At 42.3% G+C, this 27,277-nt stretch overlaps 1 protein-coding gene across 6 annotated transcripts in view; it reads right to left on the minus strand.

Moving 5' to 3' along the window:
* Nucleotides 1-27,277, minus strand: part of PDE4DIP (phosphodiesterase 4D interacting protein) — a 217,960-nt gene that overhangs the window by 105,102 nt on the left and 85,581 nt on the right. For all 6 annotated transcript variants that reach the window (XM_047728748.1, XM_047728742.1, XM_047728746.1 and 3 more), the window contains 3 exons: nt 5,116-5,192; nt 1,940-2,063; nt 1,572-1,747 (listed from right to left, as the gene is read on the minus strand). In XM_047728748.1, coding sequence (XP_047584704.1) covers nt 1,572-1,747; nt 1,940-2,063; nt 5,116-5,192 — 377 coding nt within the window. The remainder of the gene's footprint in view (nt 1-1,571; nt 1,748-1,939; nt 2,064-5,115; nt 5,193-27,277) is intronic.

The raw sequence follows: 27,277 nt of genomic DNA on the forward strand, positions 1-27,277 counted from the left end.
AGATTATAATTAAATAGAGAGTGGCAGGACAGGAAGTAAAGAAATAATTAGGAAGTTGTTGCATTAACCTGGACAGAGGTGACCTCAACAATTGCCCAGTTACTTTTTTTTTTTTCCAGCATAACAGAATTCCTTGTTTTTGCACCACACCCAGTGCTCCATGCAATCCGTGCCCTCTCCAATACCCACCACCTGGTTCCCCCAACCTCCCACCCCCCGCCCCTTCAAAACCCTCAGATTGTTTTTCAGAGTCCGTAGTCTCTCATGGTTCACCTCCCCTTCCAATTTCCCTCAACTCCCTTCTCCTCTCCATCTCCCCTTGTCCTCCATGCTATTTGTTATGCTCCACAAATAAGTGAAACCAAATGATAATTGACTCTCTCTGCTTGACTTATTTCACTCAGCATAATCTCTTCCAGTCCCGTCCATGTTGCTACAAAAGTTGGGTCTTCATCCTTTCTGATGGAGGCATAATACTCCATAGTGTATATGGACCACATCTTCCTTATCCATTCGTCCGATGAAGGGCATCTTGGTTCTTTCCACAGTTTGGCGACCGTGGCCATTGCTGCTATAAACATTGGGGTACAGATGGCCCTTCTTTTCACTACATCTGTTACTTTTAGAAGAAAACTCAACTTCCTTACGGCATACAAAGCCAGCACAATCAGACCTTATTCCCAGTGTAGCTAGCCTCCCACTAGTCTTTCCCAGACCCTCTGCTCCAGTTATGTAGAACTATTTGCTGGTCTTGAAACATGCCGTTCCCTCTGCCTCCCTTGTGTAATTTCTCATCAGCACAGAGGTTTCCCCTTTCCTACCCCTTTCCTACCCCTTTCCTACACTATTTCTTTGAACTCCTATTCATTCTTCAAAACCCAGCTCAGATTTCATTGCCCCCAGGAAACTTTCAATGGCACCTTACTCTTTTAGTCTGGAACAGATGAGAATCCTCTATGTTCTAAGAGCATCCCACGCTACTTGTATCAGAGAACTTTTTTTTTTAAAGATTTTATTTATTTATTCGACAGAGAGAGATCACAAGTAGGCAGAGTGGCAGGCAGAGAGAGAGAGGAGGAAGCAGGCTCCCCACCAAGGAGAGAGCCCCGCATCGGACTCTCTCCCAGGACCCTGGGATCATGACCTGAGCCAAAGGCAGAGGCTTTAACCCTCTGAGCTACCCAGGCGCCCCTATCAGAGAACTTCTTAAAATCACATAACATGTTTTTAACCGAGAAGACCTGGGTCTTTCATCTCTATAACTTTTGTGTTTAGGCCAGTCTCTGGCATGTAGGAGGTGCTCAGTACTAAGTGAGTCCATGTCTCTTGTTTGCCACCATCTGACCATTGTTCTACTAATACCTGACATCTAAGAAGTGAGTTTTGTTAATGGATACTGTGGAAGACTCTACACTAACAAGAAAATCCTTGGTTGTGGCGGCCATAAAGTCTTGGAAATTATGAAGGTCTACTCTAGGGCCTTAAAATGGACAAGCACAACTGATATATGCTTTTGTCACCTCAAGAACAAGCAAAAGACAAGTGACAAACAGAGCACCAGAGGCACTTACTTGTCCTGCTGGGCCAGGGTCTCAGTGTATTGGTCAGGATCAACCCGGTCCGTTGGTACCTCGTCCCTGTCCTTGGTGACTCCCTTCAGTTTCTCAGAGAGCTCCAGGTTACACTCTTTCTCTGCTTCCACCAGAGCTGCCATGCGTGCGGCCTCATTCTTTGCTAGCCTGGATTCCTGCAAAAAAGAATGAAAACTTTTTTGCAGAGGCTGTGAAGTCCCACCCAGGTTAGGAGCCCAAGACTGTGGACACTTGGATGAGTCTGGGAAGGAAAGTAGGTAAAGAAAAGGTGAATGCCAGGAGGCAGAGCAGTCGGGAAATGGGTGAAAAGGGGTCCAGAGCCATGGATCTCTGAAAGTCCGGCTCACCTCCTGCAGCAGCTGAATCTTATTCTCCAGGAGCTCGTGAACATGCTCTGTCTCCTGCTGTCTCTCCTCAAACTGGCGCCGGAGCTCAGCTTCATTATGGCTGTTGAGATTCTCCACATCAGCCCTGAAACCACAGAGCATTTGCCAGTCAGATCTAGTCATATAATTTACCAAATGGACCCATTTAGGTTGTTTCAGCAATTCAGAGTCACACTGATGAGAAAAAAAAAAAAAATGGAGCGTTTTTCCCTCTGCAATTACTTGTGGAATTTTTTTCAAACTTTTCAGGTAATCTTTCAGGAACTCTAATTTTTTTGTTGCTTGTCAATCAGAACACTCTTGACTTCCTAGAGGTTTCATTATCACTATCACTTCAAGAGGAGAATCTTTCATTGGGGAGCTGGGCAGGCATCAAATGGTTCAGAATTCAACATCTATGTTCCTCTGTCCCTGGTCTCTTCCATTTAGACTGTTCTCCCAGAGTGCTTTGCTAATTCCCTGTCTTTCTTGCTATTTGAATTTAAAGTGTTCCTTCCATTTAGGGTGCTGGGACAGAATATCCATTTGGACAGGCACAGAAATGCTCTCCTCCTTTACAACCAGTAACCCACAGGCTGTCCTGAATTTGGGTTACCTATCCAGTTTCCCCATGGTCCCATGCAGAGAACAGACATTTAATCTATGAAGCTCAGTGTTCTGGCTCAGCTTTGCTTCTCTGATGTCCTTAGGAATGAATGTCCAGGCACTGGCATGAAGCGGGTAAGGTGTCACCAGCTTATTTATAGCTAACAACAGCTGCCCTTGGATATTTGAGGATTAACAATTTGGAGGCAATATCAGGTGCTGAATGATCTTAATTCCGGTTTGGTTGTATTCCTGTTTTAAGCCATTTGTTGAGAACCATGAACCATCTTCTTGTTCTCAAAGCAGAGAACAATATTATGCCTTCATAGGTTCATGATAAATCGAAGTTACTCTAACCAAGCCCAGTGGTACTTTAATGTTTGACCCACAAGTCTGTGTCTATGAAGACCAAAGGGGGCTTCCCCAAATTATGGGATTCTTTGGTTGATAATGGACACTACTCAGTACCATCTCAGAGGCTCTATTTTCTGGAGTTCCCACATCATTATACAGATTGGGGGTGGGAGTAGAGGGTCTTGGTTGTACAAGGGACACAACTCAAGAAAATAACTTAAGAACCTGCAAACAAGACAGACGTCAAGAATCATCAACTTTAACTTTGACTTCATATTCCTTAATAAATGCAACAGACAACAGCTAACTACAATATCTTGAGAATGGAAGTTAAACATTTTCAGAGTAACTCAGCAGGGAATGCCTGATTTGATAGACTACAGCTGTTGTAAATTCACAAGGGCGTTGAACTTGATGCCAGAAATGTGGGCTCTGCCACTCATTTGAGAAGACTTTAATGTACCTTAGTTTTCTCATTTCTAAAAATAGGATAATGCCACCCAATTAGAAGTTAAACTGACATAAAACATGTTTTAAAAGCATTATACAAATCTCAAAATTAATTTCTCAATCGTAAGTTTTCCTAAAGTCTGTCAGCTCGTTTAATGACTTAGTAAATCTTTAGTAATACCAGCATCATGGGTACAATTGAGTCTGATTTTGAGTATTCTGATCTTGCTGGACTGTCATCCTAAATATCAAGAAATACTACAGAGGGGCACCTCGGTAGCTCAGTTGTTAAGCATCTGCCTTCAGCTCAGGTCATGATCCCAGCGTCCTGGGATCGAGCCCTGCATCAGGCTCCCTGCTCAGCCAGGAGTCTGTCTCTCCCTCTCCTGCTCCCCCTGCTTGTGTTCTCTCTCTGTCAAATCAATAAACAGAATCTTAAAAAAAAAAAAAAAAAAGCAATACTGTAGAGACAGAAGGAGTGCCAGATGAGATTAAATGCATACAGATCCCAGAATAGAATCTAAAAATTATTTTAATAGCAATTTTAACAATACTTGTTATTGAAAACTCAGGGGTTTTTAATGACAAAATCAATAAATTATAAAAGTAACCATTTTAGCAATACAAAAGTATATAAAGAAAAAAATGAACAAGTCTTCTCCCCAACAAAAACTCTTTTTTTTTTTTAAGATTTTATTTATTTGTCAGAGAGAGAGAGAGAGAGAGAGAGAGTGAGAACAAGCAGATAGAGTGGCAGGCAGAGGCAGAGGGAGAAGCAGGCTCCCTGCCGAGCAAGGAGCCCGACGTGGGACTCGATCCCAGGACTCTGGGATCATGACCTGAGCTGCAGGCAGCCGCTTAACCAACTGAGCCACCCAGGCGTCCCTCCAACAAAAACTCTTAATCTCATTTCCCTGATTCAAGTAATGTTAAGAGTTTGGTTTATAAACCTCTACGTTTTTTGTTAGTTTGTTTTTTTGTTAGTCTGTTTGTTTTTAAGCATAATCAAGCAAACACATGTAGACACAGAGGAGACTATCTTTACACAAAGGGGCTTATACCGTAAATATCACCCAGCACTCTTCCCCGCCTTGCTTAGTCTACCAGGGACCTCCCACCAAGACAATAATATAGCTCTAACTCATTCTTTTAAATGATTGCAAAATATTCCACAGTATGGTTATATCAAAATGTATTCAACCATTGCCCTGGTGATAGACAGCTATTTCTAGTTTTTTGCCATATAAATGTTTTTGCAGTAAACATCCTCCTGCATTTATTCTTTCATAATCGTGCTTTTATTTTATTTTATTTTTCTTCGTGCTTCTATTTTTGAGGGATAGAATCATTTTAGAGATTATCTGGTCAAAGGTAATATGTATTTTTCCCTTTGGTAGGTAGTGCTACATACCAAAAATGTTGCCATAATTCACTCTCACCAGCAGTGTATGAGATTGTCCACTTTTCCCCAAATCTATGTCAGCCCTTGATGTTATCAGCTGACTGTTGAATATGAAGTTTATAATCTTAAGCCAGGTAAATTCCCAATCTACCTCAGGGTCTATCAGATCTAGTAACAGGGAGAGCCAAAGGGAAAGAAAGCACATTGTCTGAGTTTCTAAATTGGCCACAACAATCACATACCAGAGTTAAGATGAAGGAATTTGGTTCCAAATCTACTGTTTTCAGATTAATAAACCAGACTCTTGAAAGAACCAAGAGTTCAACTGCTTCAACCTGCAACTCACCATGTTTTATCTAGATGCTGTTTCTTGTCCTGGAGTTCTCGTTTCAGGCTCTCTACTTCAACCTTCAGCTCGATGTTCTGAAAAGCACACAGGTATTAATTGTCATTGACTGTCCCACACCCTCTGTCCTGGAACCAGGTTCCTACTTGAGTCTTGCCTTGGTCTACAGCTTCTCATCTTAACCCAGCCCTCTTCACGACCCATGACATAAACAAGATTCAGATGGATCAGTAACCCAGTCAAGGATGAATGGACTATGCAGCTTTAGGATTTCCCTGGAGTTACTTATCTATTCTCCCAAGCCATTCATTTTTGCTCCTGGATGAAGAACACCACCAAAGTCTGTTTGTTCTCTGAAGCATCGGAGGATAGCGTGTATATCAAAATAATTTTTTCTTACTCATGTAAATCTGCTTCTGAAAGCCAAATTGCTATATATAGAATTATAACTTAAATATAACTAAGGACTTAATTATTTAAAGAAATCATGTTGCAAACGTTTTTGAAAACAATACACTGCCCTTACTGTTAAATTGGATTTTCAAAAATTGCAATTGCCTAAGGTGGTAAGGGAGTCTGATGGTAAATCTATGAAGGAGACCATTTTTGTTGAGGTGAAACAGCAACAAATTACAACTTGACAAACACAAAACGGAAATAACATCCCAGGAGAAGTAAAGTATGAACAGAGATTTGGTGTAATGTTGTCCACGGAAGGTCCAATACAGCTTGAACGGTGAACGGTGAAGAGTGGGAAATCAGTGCAGGAAATGTTTACGATTAGTTTGTGAAAGCCATGCTAAGACAACTGAATAGTAGTCAGTAGACAACAAGAACTCATCAGGGAGCTTTAGGCAAAATATTGCCATGATCAGGTCTGTGTTGAGGGAGGAGTTTACAATAGATGTAAAAAAGGTGAATGAGTCAGGAAGCAACTGCTCAGAATAGAGACAGGGACTGTCTGGGGTCAAAGAGGTAGAGGGAGCAAGACTCAAAAGGCATTTCCAAGGGGAAATCCGTGGGGCTTGCTGGTGTGTGTGTGTGTGTGAGAGAGAGAGAGAGAGAGAGAGAGAGAGAGAGAGGAGCAAAGACAATGCTGAGATTTCTAGCATGTGGGTGGTAATGCATACTATTAACTAAAATAAGGAACAAAAAAAAAAGGAGCAGGTTTGTCGGGGAACCTAACGAGGAGTCTAAAAATACTAGTCAGGGCTTTGCTTTATTAAGGCTTAGAGCAGCATATACAGAGAATATACTCACTAGAGAGTGTACACACTAGTACACACACAGGAGAGTGTACACAAAGTTAGTCCCTTCCCTGAATACATAATATGAAGCAAGAAGCATTTCATCAGTGTATGTTATGGACTCCATCACATGCACCTCGGTTTTCCCACAGGTATAGTGCGGTTGCTTTTCTTTAAAAAATGAAGATAATGAAGTCTATTCCACAGGAGGCTTTGTGCAGATTCAATGGGATAAGGGACATAATACACCTAGAACTCTGCCTTGCACACAGCTGCTCAACAACCTTATGTTCACTGGCTAACAGGTGCCAGTCAAGAGATCTCTGCCCCACCAGGAAAAATATCTAAATCTGAAGGAAGAAAAAATGGAATGTTAACTACCCTGGAATTAATAGAGAAAAAAAGAAAAAAGGAAAAAAAATGGAGGATGCAAATTCTGTGGGCTCTCTCCGTTCCAAATCCTAGATAAGAAAATGAAGCCAATACTTGAATTAATTCAGCAAAAGATTCCAGGTCCCTCATTTTAAAGATAAGGAAAGTGAAACTCGAAGACTTCCTCTAAGATAAAAATAATAATAGAATGTAGCATTCAACTTTTGCTCCAGCATTTCAGCCAGAGACCAGCCCAGAAAACACTGCCAATTTTTGCTTGATTTAGTAGAATGTGGTAAATTATAGAATTAGGGAATGTGCTACATTAGGTAGTTAAGTGTAAGTATAGTGGTCAAGAACACAGGCCCTGAAGGTGAGAAAAACCTCAACTTCCTCATCTATCCAAGGAGGACCATAACTCTTACTAGGGTGTTAAGAAGATTAAATGAAATAATGCACAAAACGAACATTACACAATCCATGGCATGCAGTAAGCATTCAGAAAATGTTAACTATTATTAACCATAAAAACAAAAATTCACCCTCTCCGATGGGACAGCTGAACTTCTCAACCAATCCTGTGCTAAACTAACATTATGTCATGGAAAGGAAAGAAAGTTACTACGCCAAAGTTAGGCTATCCCAGACACCTGTACATGAATACACACCCCGATCTGAACAGCCTTCCCGTGAGCTTTATCCTCCTGTGATAAATAGAAAAGACAAAGGAAAAACAGGGAAAGAAAAGAAAAAAGAGGAAAGATGAAAAATAGAGCTACTTCTCCAGGCTTTGGTATTGAGTCCACTGAATCAGACAAGAAAGTTTATAAAGTTCAGGTAGAACTGCTATAATAGTTTCATCTCAGGGCGCCTGGGTGGCTCAGTTGTTAAGCGTCTGCCTTTGACTTAGGTCATGATCCCAGAGTTCTGGGATCGAGCCCCACATCGGGCTCTCTGCTCAGTGGGAATCCTGCTTCTCCCTCTCCCACTCCCCCTGCTTGTGCTCCCTCTCTCACTATATCTCTCCATCTGTGTGTCAAATAAATAAAGTCTTTAAAAAATAATAATAAAAGAGTTTCATCTCCACAAGATGAGAGCCTGAATCTTATATCAGTTATTCCAGGGGATCAAAGTACTTTCACGGGTATTAACAAAATCTACCACATGGAAATTCGAGTTCATAACCAACTGACAGCATTATGGTCTCACCCTTCTGTAACCTCTTTCTGCAGAAAAATCTCTGTGTGATTTATCCCATTTATTCATTCTCCATTAGCAAATATTCATATGTAAATTGTCCAATTCTAAGTACAGCTGGAGTGGATCCCAAATTAACCCCATCTGCTTGCTTGTCTTATCACCAAGTCTTGTCAGATTTTGGTCACCATAGCTGAGGAAATTTTTGTACTCAAGAAAGGCGCAGCTGGGCTGGCGAGGGGAGAGAGCTTCTTTTTCTACATGTCCCCGGAGGGGTATTCACCCATCTAAGTGAAGAAAAATTTCACTGATGAAGCTAAAATTAAATGATTGGGAATACAATAAACCTTCATTATAACGTTAGTACCTAGAGCTTGAGAACTGAGCTAATGATAAGCTTGTAGATCAACTGTGTTTAATCATTCTTTCTCTGTGTCACAACTTGTCTTGTTTCCAGAAAAACTGTGTGACCAGAGTCTTGACAGCAATCAGTGTTAAATACAGGATTCTCCTGAACTGATTTCCACCCTGGTGTTTACTGCAGGGTCCAACACAGAACTGGGTTAAAAGCAACCAGTGGTAACTAATTACCTAACTCCTCTCCAAGGCTTCCACTTAAAAAAAAAAAAAAAAAGATTTTATTTACTTATTTGAGAGAGAGAGAGAGAGAGAGAGAGAGAGTGAGAGAGCATGAGAGGCGAGGTCAGAGGGAGAAGCAGACTCCCCATGGAGCTGGGAGCCCGATTTAGGACTCGATCCCAGGATTCCAGGATAATGACCTGAGCTGAAGGCAGTCGCCCAACCAACTGAGCCACCCTGGCACCCCAAGACTTCCATTTTAACTCTATAAATCGATCCACTGCTCATAACTTCATATTCATGCAAGTGTGTGTGTATGTGTGTGTGTTTCAATTACTCTTCAAGCACCTTGAGAACAGGGACTATGTCTTATTTTATATCTCTCATAATTTGCTGTTGGGGTAAGAGCAGGCACTTAAAACAACAGAAAAAAAAAAGCTTGACCACATACAGTCATTGATAAAACCAGCAAGCGAAGTATGTGTTAGAGATTAAAGGTTGCTGGAACCAAAGTTCTTCCCATTGCCATTCTTGACCTCAGGAAGTTCTCTGTGTCACAAGATGTGAATTGGGATCAGTGAGTGAAGGAAATGGATATCACATCTTTGCAAGACAGTAGGTTATATGCCAGAGAGGAGCACAGCCTTCCATAGAAGAATCCTTATTTGCGACAAAAATAAATATGGCCAGATCTCACTTTAAATCAATTCTGTAAACTAAAATGATTCAAGAAGAAATAGGTTAGCAGGAAAGAGTCTCCAGATCTTATGAGCAGACCCTCTGTAATGTGTAATTATTCAAAGTGAAAACTAACTCTAAGTGGGTGAGTTTTATTTTAAATTTTTTTCTTTTTAGAATTGTAACATTCAAGGAAAAGTGTAGTTCATAAATACTTTTGCATACAGAGTAAATTTCTTTTCCGGACCTCTCTGATACCACTGGGGCAAAGCCGTAGCTCTACAAAACAGGGTGAAGTATTGACTATTTTCATAAGGGGTTCTATGTGTCCTGACCAAGGGACAAATGACTGGTCCCTACAAATCCCTAGAAACACACTTGTGTAGCTTCCAAGTGAGGTATTTGTAAATGAAGTTACTTTCCATTCACCCAGTTTTAAAGCAAAAATAGAACTCGAGTGGGTCTAAATATCTGGTTCTGTCATTAACTAACTGTGTGACGCTGAACTAATCATCCCCCAAATTTTCTGTTTTTATACAATTAATTTAAATCAGAGCCTCCCCCTCTTGCCCATAAGAATTATAATACAACCCCCATTGCTCATTTCAGTTGATGTGAGACACTTAGCCAGAATGTGTTCAAATGCAAAACTAGTTCTTAGACCATAGGGTAGAGGACAGATTTTATTCTTTCTCCTGTCATCTACTAGCGCAGTGAAGCCCCAAATTAGACACATACGTTGTCCCAACATGTGACAAGTGTCCTTCATTGTCCTGGAAAGGACAATACGGCAGTGTCTTCAACTTCAGTAACCAGAAGACTACAAGACAAGGGCACTCTTCTGCCAGAGACTGCCTTAGTGTCCAGTCCCCCAAAGAGATGGAAAAAACCAAGTGGAAAAGTTTCGACTTATACAGTACAAAATACAAGGATCCACATTCAAATAACAAAACTCCTCTATTCAGGTCACTCTTTCAAGCCCTACACTTGTCAGTCCTTAGCAGAGGCCTGAAAACTATACCATTTCCTTCCTAGCCCAGTTTACCTTGGTTAGACAAACACAGACTGAATCCACATGGAGGCCGAGGATGGGTTCTCAGGTGACTGGGTATTTGGACAGATGCAGCCGGGGTTCGTGTGTGTGTGTTTGTGTGTGTGTGTGAGAGAGAGAGAGAGAGAGAGACAGAGACAGAGACAGAGACAGAAAGGGTGCTCACGGGGAAGAAGACAGGGTAGCTGACTTGTGAGATTTGTATTTTCACCTAATTCTAGTACTCTAATAGGTACTATAAAGAGCAAGGCAGTCCCAACCACAGTCCTCAGGGAATTTGCTGCCTATAGGGGCCATTAACCAGACAATTATAATAGAGTGTGGTAAGCAGAGGAGACCTAACAGCACTGGGTTGGCTCAGTCTGTGGAGCATGCATGCTTGATCTCAGGGTTGTGAGTTCGAGCCCCCATGACATCTTAAAAAACAAAACAGAAACTGAGGAGACCTAGCATCAGATAGCTGAATGGAAATGCATGCAGGTGGGAGGTATAAATGGCAGCACATAAACAAATCCTGTAACTTCTAGCTTTAACCTCCAAAGAAATAACTCCTAGACTCAACTCAGGTATGTCCCACCTTGGGTTGCCCTTCCTCTCAGCTCCCTCATTCTAATCTTTCAGGGAGAAGACCTATAAATCAGAAACCACAGAGCTGCTGAGGGAACATAAAGGAAGGTGGTACTCAGGGCAGCGTGGGGTACAATGCAATGTCTGTAGAGGCCTCTTGTAGGCTTAAGGGATAGAATGTAGAAAGGACCCATGGGGACTCCCTGGCTGGATACAGACAGGCCCCTCAGAGAACCCCCCTCAGCACAGCCATAGGCCCTCACTGACCAAAGGGTTGCCTCTAACCAGGCACAGTTACCAAAAAAGGGAAGATTCCATTCATGGCCATCCTTCCTTACCTTCCCACTTTAAATCAGGCCCCACCCACTGCCTCCCTGCCGACAGTCTCTCCTCTACTGTCCTGCCCACTGCTCCCTTGTGGTGTATTCAATAAACTACTATCTACTTTGTTCTGCCTCAAGTGAACTCTTTCACCGTCTGTGCCACCGGCTTCTGCCCAATCGTTGCCCCACATTTGGAGGCCCCTGTCCGGTCAAGAGACACCCATTTAGACACTACTGGTTAGACTTTAGAACAAAACTATCCTGGGTTCAAATAGAAACCCTCTCATGTTCTATTAGGTTGAATCACATGAAAGTGCAAATATTCAGCCATTTTTTACAGTCTCACATAGTTCATCCTCTGCATTCTAGAGGTAAAACATGTAATCTAAGTTTTTGTTGCTAAGAGCACTTTCAGGGATATTGAGAAATTAAAGGAAAAGACTTAAGTGAAAATATTTAATATATGGTGGGTGTTCAATAAGCATTAGTTTCCCCAAAGGGAGTAAGATGCATGAATCATAGAAAAGAGAGAACACTCTTTCTGGCCAACCCTGAGTTTAGGAACCTAAGAAAAGACAGATGAAAATGAGATGTCTTAGGACACCTGGGTGGCTCAGTTGGTTAAGTGTTTAACTTTTGATCTCAGCTCAGGTCTTGATCTCAGGGTTGTGAGTTCAAACCCTGCACTGTGCTTCATACTGAGCATGGAGCCTACTTTAAAAAAAAAAAAAAGGTGTCTTTGGATTTTGATGGTGCAGGAGCCTGTGGGGGAAGGAAGAGGGGGAGTATATAAGAGACCATTGTACCTTCTACTCATTTTTGCTCTGCACCTAAAACTGCATTAAAAGACAAAGTCTATTTTAAAATATGGGGGAGGGGCGCCTGGGTGGCTCAGTGGGTTAAGCCTCTGCCTTCAGCTCGGGTCATGATCTCAGGGTTCTGGGATCGAGTCCCGCATCAGGCTCTCTGCTCACAGGGAGCCTGCTTCCCCCTCTCTCTCTGCCTGCCTCTCTGCCTACTTGTGATCTCTCTCTGTCAAATAAATAAATAAAATCTTAAAATATGGGGGAAAATAGGAGAGGTGTCTCGGGCTTGTTTTATTTAGACTCTGAGCTCAGAGATCCCAATATATACACTGCCTTGGTGTTCACACTGATCTGTAACTTAAACCCTTCTCAGCCACCCTTTAAAAATCTTGGTGGAGCCCCAGAAGCCTCTGTTGATGTGGCCCAACTGAGCTGGCAAGTGAGAAAACATACACAGAAATACCAGTGATCTCAATGATTCTCTCCCCCTCCCAGCACATTCCTTAGCAGGACAAATCTCTCTCACTTTGGCTGGAGCCTCTCTGTTCACAAATAGGCTCCGCTGGGCTTAATTTAGCAAAGTGCAGGCCTCCTTGTGAGAGCCAGGGCTGAGGCTAGAGCCCCTGCAATCCCAAGGACACCTTGTATAGAGACAGGAATGCAGCCCCACCGAAGGGGCTGAAAGGATTACCCAGAATGATCTGTTTCCCTCAGCTATTCTCTTTGGCCAGCAAGTATAGAATTGGGATAAGTAGGGTTGCTTAGGTGGCTCAGTCATTAAGTATCTGCCTTCGGCTCAGGTCATGATCCCAGCGCTCTGGGGAGCCCCGCATCGGGATCCCTGCTCAGCAGAGAACCTGCTTCTCCCTCTTCCTCTGCCTGCTGCTTGTGTCCCTCTCTCCCTCTCTCCCTGTCAAATAAATAAATAAAATCTCACTAACCAAAAAAAGGGGGGGGGGAGAATTGGGGTAAGTAAAAATTTACTCTGGAGTTAAAATTATAAAATCTATATTAATTTTCCTATAGCTACACTGGCGCACAGGACACCAACGGCTTACTAAATATTTTAAAGTTACCTGTGGCATCTAATCTAACATGATCTGACATTCATGTCCAAATTCAGCTCTCAATTCTGGATTGACACTTGCTTCAATGCATTATCCAAAAAGGACAAAGCCACTCGTTAGTGTTCTGCAAAGTGCAGGACAGAGTCCATTTCTCACCCTGAAGCTTGCATTACAAACTGGAATCAAAGTTCAAACACCTGAGTCACTTCTCCAAAGTTTTGCTGTGTCCTGAAGCCGGGCGCTCTGGTCAGGCAACTCTTCTGAATTAATACCTCTGCTTGGGGCCAGGGACAGTGCTTGGACTCTAGACTCCAAGCTGTGTGGTCCAGGATAGCAACCATGAGCCACATGGAGCTACTGACCCCTTAAGATGTGACTAGTCCAAACTGAGATGTGCTGTAAGGATTTCAAAGACATAATACACAGTGGGTTGCAAAAACTAACCACAACTAAAGAATATATAAAGTCTCAATAATTTTTAAATATTGACTTCATGTTAATAATATTTTAAACATATTATTAACATTCATTTCATGTGTTTCTTTTTACTTTCTTTTGTAATGTGGCCACTAGAAAATTGTAAAGTACATCTGTGGCTCCTTTTACATTTCTGTTGGACAGAGCTGCTCTGTAAGATGTTATGTAAAAGGCACACTAGTTTCAAGTACATTGCATGAAGACATGCTCTGACCTGCATCACAGTTAGCTTGGCGGTGTAAGAACACCTTTCAGGGTTTTCATCGGCTTATGGCATTCATCAACCAACGTAATACAAGTGACTCTAGCTAATTATAAGTGTAGCAAAACTATCTAGGGAGTTGATAAGAGGTGATACCAGGTGACTGAATAAAAGTCAGATCGCGGGGCGCTTGGGTGGCTCAGTCAGTCAAACGTCTTTGGCTCAGGTCATTATCCAGGGTCCTGGAATCCAGCCCTGAGTTGGGCTCTCTGCTCAGTGGGAAGCCTGATTCACCTTCCCCCTCTTCCTCTGCTCCTTACTCCTGTGCCCCTCCCTCTCCCCCTCTGCCCCCCACTTGTGCTCTCCCTCACTATCTCTCTCTCTCAAATAAATAAGTAAAACCTTAAAAAAAAAAAAGGCAGATCACAGTACTACTCAAACTACGTTCAGACAGTGAACAGCACAGGAAGCACAGCCTCAGGAAAGAGGACCCCCTCTGTCTTCTCACCCATTGTTAGCACAGTGCCCATACACAGAAGAATATTATATATTTAGCAAATGAAAAGATGTTCAAAATAGAAATACAACCCACTCAATTCTCACTGTCAAGAATTTCCTTGTCTTATACCTTCTTTTCTCAGTTCACTGGATTTCCACTTCGGCCAATCCTTGGAGAGACTGCTCAGTTCTAAGATGTTCACCTGGAAGACCAGCTTCTGGATCTCTCAGGTAGAGGAAGCAGCAAAGGAAGTCCCCTTTCCACCTTTTCTGTACAGATGAGATGGCCCTCACTGGCAACTTCGGGGCATTTGAAATTGATCAACAAACTTACTAAGTTTCCATGATGGGCTCAATCCTGTTGAAGATTACGTTGGAGCTACAGAGGAAGTTTGAGATCAATCCAACCCACAGAGTGTTTCTAATCTAGAAGGAGATAAGAAATACAATCATGGAAAGATGATTGCCAACTGGGGGTTAAATAACGGGTGCCACGGGACTCCCAGGTGGCTCAGTTGGTTGGGCTGCTGCCTTCAGCTTGGGTCATGATCCCAGGGTGCTGGGATCGAGTCCTGCATTGGGCTTCTCCCTTGGCGGGGAGCCTGCTTCTCTCGTTGCCTCTGCCTGCCACTCTACCTGCTTGTGTGTACTCTCCCTCTCTCTCTCTCTGACAAATAAATGAATAAATATAATCTTTAAATAAATAAATAAATAAATAACTGGTGCCAAATAATGCATCTGAACCGTAATTGCAGGAAGAGCAGAATGAAAGATGATTTCAGGCAGTAGTGATGAGAAAAGGCTCACCCGAGCAGACGCATTCTGAGTTGGACTCTGAAACCCGTGTAGGGTTCAGCTAGGCAGAGAAAAAGGATACAGGTGTTCCAGGTGTGAACAGGATATGTCGGCAGGAATGAGCACACATGAGGAGGAGTGACTCACTCCAAGAATATGTTTGCAAATACACAGTGTGAGACTAAAGCTTGCTTCCAACTTCATTAAGATTACTGAAATATCTGGAAGAAAACTGACAGTCTCCTACCACCACATCAATCCACTCACCAGCTTCTGTGCTCACACACTGTCTTTCTACTTGTGACCACAGATCAACTGTCCATGCTCCTGTCTAAAGCCAAACCTCCCACCTATGCACTAGGTCTCATTCTCTGTACTGCTCAAAAAAAAAAAAAAAAAAAATCCAGGGACACCTGAGTGGCTCAATTGGTTAAGTGGCTGCCTTCGGCTCTGGTCATGATCCCAGGGTCGTGGGATCGAGTCCCACATCGGACTCCTTGCTCAGCGGGGAGCCTACTTCTTCATGCCTGCCACTCCCCTACTTGTGCTCTCTCTCTGACAAATAAATAAATAAAATCTTTAAAAAAAAATAATGTCCAGAAAGTCTCCCCTCTCTCCTCTACTAATATTTCACTTTCTACTGGAAAATTCTGTTGCTATATAAATGTGCTATCATTCATCTATCTTTTAAAAAATAATCTTCTACGGACCCCACACTGCTACTAGTTACTTTCCTGTTTCTTTGGTCTCTGCAACAAAAGTCCTCAACATACTGGGTCATACTCACTGATTCAACTCCTCCTCCTGGTTGCTGTTAAACTATTGCAATCAGGCTTTTGCCTCTACCAGTCCACCAAAATGACTCCAATCAAGATCACGAAGGGCATTTGTGTTGTTAAATCCAAAGGTCAGTTCTTAGTCATCATATTACTTGACTATGATTTAGCATTTCAAAAGGTTGATCCCCTCCCCTTCCATTACACACTTCCTTCATTTGACCTCCACAACTCCAGACTCTTGGTTTTCCTCTTACTTCACTGGTTGTACCAATCCCTTTCTCCTTTGCTGGTTCTCCCTCCTTCCCCCCAACTGTTAATGTTAGAATGACCCAGGGCTTAGCCTTTGGTCCATTTCTCCTCCCCCTTGGTAGGTCAAACTCCCTTGGTGATCTCATCCAGTCTCATGGCTTTAAATACCAACTATATGCCGATACCTTCAATATTTATATCTCCAGCACAATGCTTTTCCAGAACTCCAGACTTACATACTCAACTGTTTACTTGATATTGCCACTGGCAATGTTCAACAAATATCTCAAACACAAAATACCCCAAATTAACTCCCACTCTCCACTCTCAAACCTATTCTGTATATAGCCTTCCCTATCTCAAGTATGATAACTCCATCCTTCCATCTTCTTAAGCCAAAAGCCCTGGGGTCTTCCTTGATTCCTTTCCTTCTCTCATTGGCTCCTTTCACAGCCAATCCATCAGCAGTTTCATTGATGTTCCCCTCACTGCTTATCCCAGAGTCATTGACTGCTATTACCCTAGTCTGATCACCACCAGCTCCTATGTTAACTACTACAATGGCTTCCTAATCATTGTCCTGGCCTGTACTCTTGTCCTTCCTTCTACAGCCTATTCTCAATACCATAGCCACAACGATCTTTTCAAAAGTCAGATAGGACTATTATTCATCAGATCATTCCCCTGCTTAAAACCCTTTAATGGCTTCCCTTGTCATTTGGAGTAAAAACTGAAGTCTCTAAAATTATCTACAAGGGCGATTCTGATCTACACCAGCCCCTCTACCTCTGAGGCCTCACCTCCCAACATTCTCACCGTTTCTCACGTTGGTTTGGCCACCATGGTTTTCCTGCACTTTCTCTGCCTGGAATGTTCTTCCCCCAATTATCTGTTTGGCTAACTTCCTCATTTCCTTCAAGTCATTGCTTTAAAAATAGTTTCTTATGGCATAGCTACTCTGGAAAACAGTTTGGCAGCATCCTCTAAGTTGAAATACATGATTATTATATGTCCTAACAATTCCACTACTGGGTATTTACCCAGGAAAGATAAAACAAAGACTTGGACATGAAAATTCACAGCAGCTTAATTCACAACAGCCAATCACTGGACACAACCCATATGCTCATCAACAGGTGTATGGAAAAACAAATCGCATTGTATTCCTATGATGGAATATTATTATATTATTCAGCAATAAAAAGGGATGAACTACTGACATGACAACATGGATAAACCTCAAAATCATGGTAAGTCAAAGAGGTTAAATACCAGAATCTATACCATATTACTCCATTTATGTGAAATTCTAGAATAGCATAACTAAGCTACAGACAGAAAGTAGATCAACGGTTTCCTGGAGCCAATGGTGTGAGAGAATTGGCACCAGTGGTACACGCAGCAACTTTTTTGGGTGATGGAAATGTTTCACCTCTCAATCATGTGCTGGTTGTGGCATGGTTATAAACATTTGTTCAAATTCACCAAACTGTACACTTTAATACAATCGATTTAAACAAAAAGATCAAAGGGAAACAGAAATGATAAAAAGCAAGTAGCGGGGGCGCCTGGGTGGCTCAGTGGGTTAAGCCGCTGCCTTCGGCTCAGGTCATGATCTCAGGGTCCGGGGATCGCTCAGCGGGAAGCCTGCTTCCCTCTCTCTCTCTCTCTGCCTGCCTCTCCGTCTACTTGTGATCTCTCTGTCAAATAAATAAATAAAAAATCTTTAAAAAAAAAAAAAAAGCAAGTAGCGACACAAACAACCAAGTGCAAAGGGTAAACGCGGAGCTCAGCAGAGACCACCAGTCTGGGATGCCTTCAGTGTCAGGTCAGCCTCGAGGACTATAACTTTGTGAGGGTAAAACCCAGTAACGAGTCTTCCTCTGTTGGCCACTAACTTCCCTTTCCATCTTCTTTCTGCAAAATAAGTGGGAGGACTGGACAGACTCTCACATGGTTCCCCATGATCCTTGCCTCCCGGTGTTCACACCTTTGTGTAATCCCTCCCCCTTGAGTACTGGCAGGACACATAACTTACTTCTTTTTTTTTTAAGATTTTATTTATTTATTTGACAGAGAGAGACACAACAAGAGAGGGAATACAAGCAGGGGGAGTGGGAGAGGGAGAAGCAGGCTTCCCGCTGAGCAGGGAGCCTGATGGGGGCTCGATTCGAGGACCCTGGGATCATGACCTGAGCTGAAGGCAGACGCTTAACGAGACTGAGTCACCCAGATGCCCCTTGCATAACTTACTTCAAACCAACAGAACATGGCAAAGGTGACAGAATGTCCCTCCTATGTTTATGTTAAGTTTTGAGACTCCTTTTTGCTAGCAGACTCGCTCTAGAGCCTGCTGACTTGATGAGATAAGTGGCCATATGGGGCAAGCTCACATGCCAAGGAACAGAGGGAACTGCGGGCAGCCTCTAGCTAACACCCAGCAAGAAGCCAGTACCCTCTATCCTACCACCACAAGGAAATGAATTCTGCCAACAACCCACATGACTTCAGAAGCTGATTCTTCCCTAGTCAAGCCTTCAGATGAGAACTTGGCCTGGCCAATATTTTGGTTGTAGCCTAGTGAAACTCTCAGCATAGAACTCAGTGAAGTCCTGCCTTTACTGCTCACAAATGAATGGTGAGATAATAAATACATATGTGTTTTTTGAAATTACTTTTGGGACACCTGGGTGGCTCAGTGGGTTAAAGCCTCTGCCTTCGGCTCAGGTCATAATCCCAGGGTCCTGGGATCAAGCCCCACATCAGGCTGTCTGCTCAGCAGAGAGCCTGCTTCCTCCTCTCTGGCTCTGCCTGCCTCTCTGCCTACTTGTGATCTGTCTGTCAAATAAATAAATAAAAATCTTTTAAAATAAATAAATAAATAAATAAATAAATAAAATCACTTTCTAAAAAATGGCCTCCCAACTACTTTTTTTTTTCAAAGATTTTATTTATTTATTTGAAAGAGAGAGAGCACAAGCAGGGTGGCAGGGGAGGGGCAGAGGGAGAAGGAGGCTCCCCACTGAGCAGGGAGCCCGATGCTCAGCTCAATCCCAGGATTCTGGGATCATGACCTGAGCTGAAGGCAGGCGCTTAACCCACTAAGCCACCCAGGCAACTCCTTGACCAGTTTTTGTTTTGTTTTGTTTTTTGAAGATTTTATTTATTATTTGACAGAGAGAGACACAGTGAGAGTGGGAACACAAGCAGGGGGAGTGGGAGAGGGAGAAGCAGGCTTCCCAGTGAGCAGGGAGCCCAGTGCGGGGCTTGATCCCAGGACCCTGGGATCGAGACCTGAGCCAAAGGCAGACACTCAATAACTGAGCCACCCAGGTGTCCCCCTTGACCACCTTTTAGTACTGCAAATTTCCCTCTCCTCTTACACTTTTTGACTCCCTCACCCTGCTCTATCTTTTTCTCTTTTTCCCTAAGAAGGTTTATTACTTTCCAATATTGTACATATTTACTTATAATATTTACCATTCATTGTCTGTTTGCTCATGCTGGAATACAAATTCCATGAGGGTAGGAATGCTAGTCTGTTCTGCTCATTGATATATAATCGAACCACCTCCAATAGCATCTGGAACATAGTATGTGTTCAATAAATAGTTTTAAATGAATGAAGCCTAATGCTTGGGTTTCAACGAGGATCTATCTATTCTAATTGTTAGCAGAAACAGAGCACTACTAATCACCAACAGTCACAAACAGAGATATCTCAAATCTACTGTTAGGTCACCTCTGAGTCTGTTCTTCCCCAAATTAAAAAATCCAATTCCATTGACTTTTTCTCATAAAACTCCTTTTTCTGATTTTTAAGCCTCATTCTTCTGATTTCCTCTGTACTCCTGGTACTTCTCTGTACTTCCACACAACTCTGACAGGGCAGTGTACAGGCATAAGGACAGTCTGGTTTCTATTACATTTCACACGGCAATCTGCACCTGTTTCACAAGTAAAAATAGAGGTCAATTCTGCCTCTCAGTGTAGATATACCAATGAGACAATGCCACCTCTTCCTGCCACAATCTTGGTGAAAGCCACTATGAAAGTAGATAGCATTTTATTAGAACTTCTTCTTTTCTCATTGGTCAGTCCTTAACACAATGTAGAGTTCTTCACTAAAAGGTATCATTTGCATCTGAAAGAGTGACTAACTTTAAATTCTAAAGAATGTGCCAAGGCCTTGCTTATTAACTGAGGAATCAGGCCCTATAGCTTCTGGTCTACCAGGTACATGCCCTCAGGCTATTCATGGCACATCTGGTCCTGTGAAAAATGGGGACAAGACATCAACTTCCTGGAGCTATAATATGGCTGAGATTAAAATATGTGTAAAATGCGAAGAATGGTGCCCGGCATGTAGTGAACGCTAAATGGACATTAAGCTTAAATGGGAAGCATTTAGCGTCTATTTTCCATGTGTCTGTGTGAGTTTGGGGAAAGGGAAGAGAGAATGTGGGACAAAGAAGGACAGAAAGGGCCTACACATGGGGAAAACACTGACACCAGAGACAGGACCAGACCTGGGTCTAGAAACTCTATCTAGAAATAGATAGAGGAGGAGTTATCAGTCGTTTTTCTCAAGACCGCTTATTTTCCTCCCACTTATATCAAGACACTGTAGGCCCTGGGGACATACTCTGGCACCTTGAAGAAGCAGGGGAAACAGAAGAAAGAGGGGAGATGGAAAGTAGGATGCTAGCCCTTGAGGATAGAGAACACCTCAAGAGGAGTTCCAGTTCAATCACTAACTGCAGTGATTCACACCAGCCCTCCTATATGGCCCCTGCATGACCAACCTTTCTCCAGCTGAACTAACTGCTTGCTCTCACCCCAGTTACTACTATCCTGACTCTCCCTGGGTCCTCTGAGACTCTAAAGGGTTTGGCAGCAAGGTGGGCTTCTCCACAGTCCCACAGCCTGGAAGGGATCAGCGAGAAAGAAGAAGACTTCGAATGGACACTGCTCCCTACCTTTAAGAGATCTGCTCCCCTGAGCTCTGAGGTCTGCTATCTTCATTTGATTTCTGTGTGAGAAGACCCTAGGCTCCAGCTCTGGACACAGACGTTCCCGACTTCGGAGTGGACTGACGGCAGCACCACTTGTCATCAACCAAGTTGCGCTGGTGGGCGGGACAAGACGGTTTGTATTGAGCATTTACTCAGCTTGACTAGGGAGGATCGGGACAGGGAGGCCTGTGGCCCTGTCTCTGAAAGGGACAGCCTCAGACAGAAGCTCTGAAATCTGTCAAGAAAAGTACCCAGAAGGATATGCTTCCTTCTGCCCTCAGCCAGGACCTAGACTCTCTGCAGCTCCAGGCCATGGCTCCCCTTCTAGCAGTCTCCTTCCACTTTCCCAGTGGGTTGGAGGAGGGCTTCCCCCTCAGGCCTCCATGTGGGCTTTCTAGAGCGCTATGTGCTCAGAGAGATGGTTTCCTACCCTTCATGGCAGCCGGGCCTTGCCTGAGGTCGGGAGATGAAAAGCTGGCATTACAAGGCAGCCAGTGCCTTTCATTTGCTCCCAACCTCTTCAAGCCAAGTTTCCAAATAACAGGGACAGTAACTGCCCAATGCAGCCCAAAGTCCGCTCTCAAGCTGTTTGGCAAAGGGCCACCTGACTATTACTAGCTTTCCACAGAACAGCATGTACCAAGTTGGAGCACTGTCTTTTAGTGTGTGGGTGGATTAGCTGCTATTTAACATGATAGGGCGGGCTCCTTTCCAGTTTGCACCAGCCCTCAGTATGCACCTTCTCCGTGTATAACAGAGCTGCATTTCTCTGTGAAGTTGAACTTGCTTACCTGAGACAGCAAAGGCCAAGAGCAGGAAGCAGAGCAAAACAAAAACAAAACAAAACAAAAAAAAAAAAAAAAGAGAGAGAGAGAAGTTCATAATGGCTTTTGGAAATATAAATGACATAATTGAAACTCCTGGGAGAAGGGGTATGTAGACTGAGGAAATATGTATTTTCTTTTGGAAGCACACACAGAGTAGAGAATCACTTATCTGGGAATTGCTCTAGCTCCTGCTGTGTAATATTCTATTTTAGCTCAGTAGTGCAAAGGGGACGAAAGCATCTGACAAGTATATAAATCCCTTGAACTTCTGCTAAAGACCAAGGAAGTCACTGCAAATATGGGGACAGGCAGCAAGGCCTCTATCTAGAAATAGATAGACCATTAGCTTGTTCTGTAACCTTAGGCAAGTGACTTTACTATTCTGGACCTCAGTTTCCTTATCTTGAAAATAAATTAGGGAAAGCTAAGTGAATGGTATATAGAAACTATATTATTTTTGCAACTTTTCTGTGAATCTACAATTATTCTAAAATAAAATCTTTCTTAAAAAGTAAAGGGGTTACCATATGATCCATAATTCCATCAACGGTATTTACCCAAAGAAAATGAAAACACTAATTCAAAAAGATATATGCATTCCTATGTTTACTTATTGTAGCATTATTTACAATAGCTAAGATACGGAAGCAGCCCAAATATCCATCTATAGACGAATAGATAAAAAGATGCAGTACACGGGGCGCCTGGGTGGCTCAGTGGGTTAAAACCTCTGCCTTCGGCTCAGGTCATGATCCCAGGGTCCTGGGATTGAGCTCCGCATCGGGCTGTCTGCTCAGCAGGGAGCCTGCTTCCTCCTCTCTGGCTCTGCCTGCCTCTCTGCCTGCTTGTGATCTCTCTCTCTCTCTCTCTTTCTGTCAAATAAATAAATAAATAAATAATCTTAAGGAAAAAAAAGATGCAGTACACACACACACACACACACACACACACTGAAATATTACTCAACCATAAAAAAGAATGAAATCTTGCCATTTGCAACAATATGGACGGATGTAAACGATATAATTCTACGTGAAATAAGTCAGTCCGAGAAAGACAAATACCAAATGACTTCACTCATATGTGGAACTTAAGAAATAAAACAAAGAAAGAAAAAAGAGATAAAAACAAGCTCTTAAATACAGAGGGAAAATGTAGTTGCCAGAGGAGAGGTAGGTGGAGGGATAGGTGAAAGAGATAAAGGGGATTAAGAGTACATTTATCATGAAAAGCACTGAGAAATGCATAGATCAATCATCATATTGTACTCCTAAAAGTAATATAACACCGTATGTTAGTTACACTTGAATAAAAAAAATATTCTTGGAATCACATTGAATTTACAGATAAATATATCTGGGGAGATGTATCATAGTATCCAAAAACTTTTGATTAATCATACCACTTTTAGTTTCAAAGTATAGAACAATCTATTTTTGCTATTAAAAATTATTCTTATCAACAAAATGTTTTGTGATTCTTTATGCTGATAATCCTCTAATTTTTCTGTAATTTCTTACATGCAGTGTCTCATCCATAGTAGCAACTGAAAAACCACTCTAAGAGGCTGCGGTGGAGGGAATAAAAAAAAGAGAAACAAATAAGAAAAACTGCTCTCTAGCACATTACATGCTAATAAGCTTTCTCTGTTATATGTAGATTATTTACTTATTTATTTTGTTTTTATTGAAAAAATGATTTACTTTTATAAAGTATGAATGGATTTTTTGGTTCTCTAACAAATAAAATGTAACGTAAAAAAAAAAGTAAAGGGGTTATATAAATTATCTCCAAGATCTCCTCTAGCTCCAACCTGTCATTCTGTGTTCTTGTTTATATCCCTTCAGGTGAAAGTAAGTCTCTTTCCATCTATCCAAATATATTTGTGCCCACTCTTCCTACCACAGACAAGATGTTGATTAGCCCCAGCTCAAATCTATTTTTTTGCTTTTAACATATCCCACAGTCTAGGCAAAACCTGAATTCTCCAAAAGCACATTAAAAACACTCCATCCATATCCACTTTGTTCCTGTAAACAAGCGAATTCATCAAGTCGGGAAAAGCTGCTTCTGGCAGTCCATGCTTACCGAATCTCAGTTTTTCCCTAGCAACTGGGCTAATTATAACTCCAGCTACCTGGTAACAGCACTAGATTTCCCTGACTCTGGCTGGCAGTTTTAAAGCTGTCTCAGCTCTGTTGGCACCTCCTTTACTGAGAAAGTATCAGAGGAGCCAGGAGATGCAGAGACCTGTGCTAGGTGAGAGTATGCAGAGGCTGCTCAGAAACACAGAGCTTCCGTGCCGGGAGGGATGCTAGTGACCGTCCCGGTCCGACCCTCTCATTTTATACATAAGTAACCAAAGGGCCCAGAAAAAGTGACTTGTCTTAGTCAGGAATCTAGCAGTCTTCTGAGGTCTTTCTCTTAATCTTCCCACCCCATCTATCACCCAGTCCTACAGATATTTTACCTCCGTATTTCGCAGATCAGTTCCCTCCCCTCTATTCCTATTCCCATGGCCCTCATCATCTTTTGTCTGGCCTGTCCTGCAGACTTCCTGCCTTATCTTTCTGGAATCCACCCTCCCCACCCACCAGAAGGATCGAGCACTTTCCCTGCTGCTTGAAGCGCATCAGTGGCTCCTTATCATCCTCAGGATAAAGTCTACAGTTTTTTTAAATGGCACAAAGAATTATGGCCCACATACTCTACAGCCTCATTCTGTGTCTAGCACTTAAATTTAGCAACACAAAACCACTTATAATTCTCCACGCATTCCATGTGGTTTCTTGCCTTTGGCATTGGCTTCTGGCAAAAGCCCTTTCTTTCCACCTCACCATCCACTGACTAACTAATGATTACTCTCCTTTGAAGACAAAACTCAGGCATCAACTCCTCAAAGAATCCTTTGTGGATTTTCCTTCCCTCTAGTCTATTCAGTTGGATTAGAGTTGCCTCATTTGAGTTCGCTTATACTCTGTACACATCCTTTTTACTTTTTTACTGCTTTTTACCACACTCTATCACTCGTGCTCTTCTCATCTTTGAAGCCCCAACTTCCAGCACTGTATTCAGAATACAGTAGGCACCCAATTAATGTTGATGAATGAGCAAATGGATAAATCCAAAGCCCTCCATGATCAATCCCTGCTTATCTTTCCAGTTCTCAGTTTACAGCTGCCACAAGCCCAAGACCATGTTCTAGCCCCATAGAATGACTCAAAGCATGCCAAACACAACATGCTTTCTCATGACTTTGTGCCCTTGTATATGCTGTTCCTACTGTCTAAGATGCTCTCCCATGCCTTGTTGTGTACTTTTAAGATTCAGTTCGAACTTCACTCACTTGCAAACCCTTTCCTGGTGGATTTTGTCATTCTCCTTAGGACTTCAGAGCAATCTTACATGTCTTTTTTTTTTTTTTAAGATTTTATTTACTTATTTGAGACAGAGAGCACACCAGTGGGGGTGAAGGGAAAAGGGACAGAGGGAGAGAGAGAAGCAGACTCTCTGCTGGGAAGGGAGTCCCACATAGGGCCGAACCCAGGACCCCCAGATCATGACCTGAGCCAAAGGCAGTTGCTTAACAGAATGAGCCACCCAGATGCCCCCATGGTAACCTTTATTATGCCATTTTTATTTATTTGATATCTTTCTTCACCAGCATCTGGCACAGTCTCTGGCATGTAGCAGATAGTCAACAGATGCTTCAGTGAATGAATGCATGTGTACAAACCTGAGTAACTGAATGGCCATGGTGATAATGCAAACAAGGGAAATATTGAGAATGCCTACTCTTTCAATAATACCATGTTATTTCTATCAGTGTGTAAACTTCGATGTACATAACCAATAGGAAGAGGAAATAGCTTTATAATAAGTTTACACAACAATACAAATTTTGTAGACATAGTTAAGGAGATAATCAGAAATGGATTAGAATTAAATTAGACTTCAGAATTAAGTTTTAGATTTATTTTTTAGTGACTGGAAGAAAAGGTCTTAAATATTCAAAGAAAAAAATTTCTTTTTTCCAACAGGCAAGTATTATGACTTCTAATTAAAGCTCTTAAAAATGAGAAAAGTGGGAGGCTTTTCTCTCTGGGTGGCTCAGTTGGTTGGGCATCAGACTCTTGGTTTCGGAGCCCCACATGGGGCTCCATGCTCATCACAGAGTCTGCTTGGGATTCTTCTCTCTTCCTCTTCTTTCCCTCTCTCACACATGCATTCTCTCTCTCTCAAATAAGTAAGAAAAAATTTTAAATGAGAAATGCTGTATTAAGCAAAAACAGAAAACAAGTTGTTTTTGGTCGAACCTTCCACAACATTTTAAAGTAACTATAACAGTTATGAGAAAGTTGCTTGAGAATTTTTTTCCTGTAGTAAAATATACATAATACAAAATTTACCATTTTAAGCATTTTTTTTAAAGATTTTATTTATTCATTTGACAGAGAGAGATCACAAGTAGGCAGAGAGGCAGGCAGGGAGAGAGGAAGAAGCAGGGTCCCCACTGAGCAGAGAGCCCGATGCGGGGCTCGATCCCAGGACCCTGAGATCATGACCCAAGCCAAAGGCAGCGGCTCAACCCGCTGAGCCACCCAGGCGCCCCCATCTTAAGCATTTTTAAGCATGCAGTTCAGCGACATTAAATACATTCATATTGTTGTGCAACCATCCATCTCCAGAGCACTTTCTCCAACCTACTGTACCCATTAAACAATAACTTCCCAAGATACCTGGGTGGCTCAGTCGGTGAATGGAGCCCTGCATTGGCTCCCTGCTCAGCGGGGAGCCTGCTTCTCCCTCTGCCTGCTGCTCCCCCACTTGTGCTCTCTCTCTCTCTGACAAATAAATAGATAAAATATTCAAAAGGAAAGAAGGAAGGAAGGGAGGGAAGCAGAGAGGAAGAGAAATAAGAAAAAAGAAAAGAAAAGAAAAGAAAAGAAAAGAAAAGAAAAGAAAAGAAAAGAAAAGAAAAGAAAAAGGAAGGAAGAAAGAAGGAGGGAGGGAGGGAGAGAGGAAGAAACAAACAAACAAACAACTCCCCTTCCAAATCCTCCCCCAGCCCCTGGCCACCCCCATCTACTCTTTGTCTCTATGAATTAGGCTATTCTAGGTACCTCATATAAGTGGAACCATATAATAGTTGTTCTTTGTGGCTAGTTTATTTTACTTAGCATAATGTCCTCAAAGTTCATCCATGTTATAATATGTGTCAGAATTTCCTTCCTTTTTCAGGCTTAACAATATTCCATTGCATGTGTGTATCATATTTTGTCTGTCTACCTGTCAATGGATATTCAGGCTGCTTCCACCCTTTGCCTACTATGAATAACTTTGCTATGAACATGGGTGTACAAATACCTGTTTGAGTTCCTGATTTCTCTTCTTTCAGGTATATACCTAGAAGAGGACGTGCTGGATCATATA

The sequence above is a fragment of the Lutra lutra genome, chromosome 4 (assembly GCF_902655055.1).
Source record: "Lutra lutra chromosome 4, mLutLut1.2, whole genome shotgun sequence".
Classification (NCBI taxonomy): domain Eukaryota; kingdom Metazoa; phylum Chordata; class Mammalia; order Carnivora; family Mustelidae; genus Lutra; species Lutra lutra.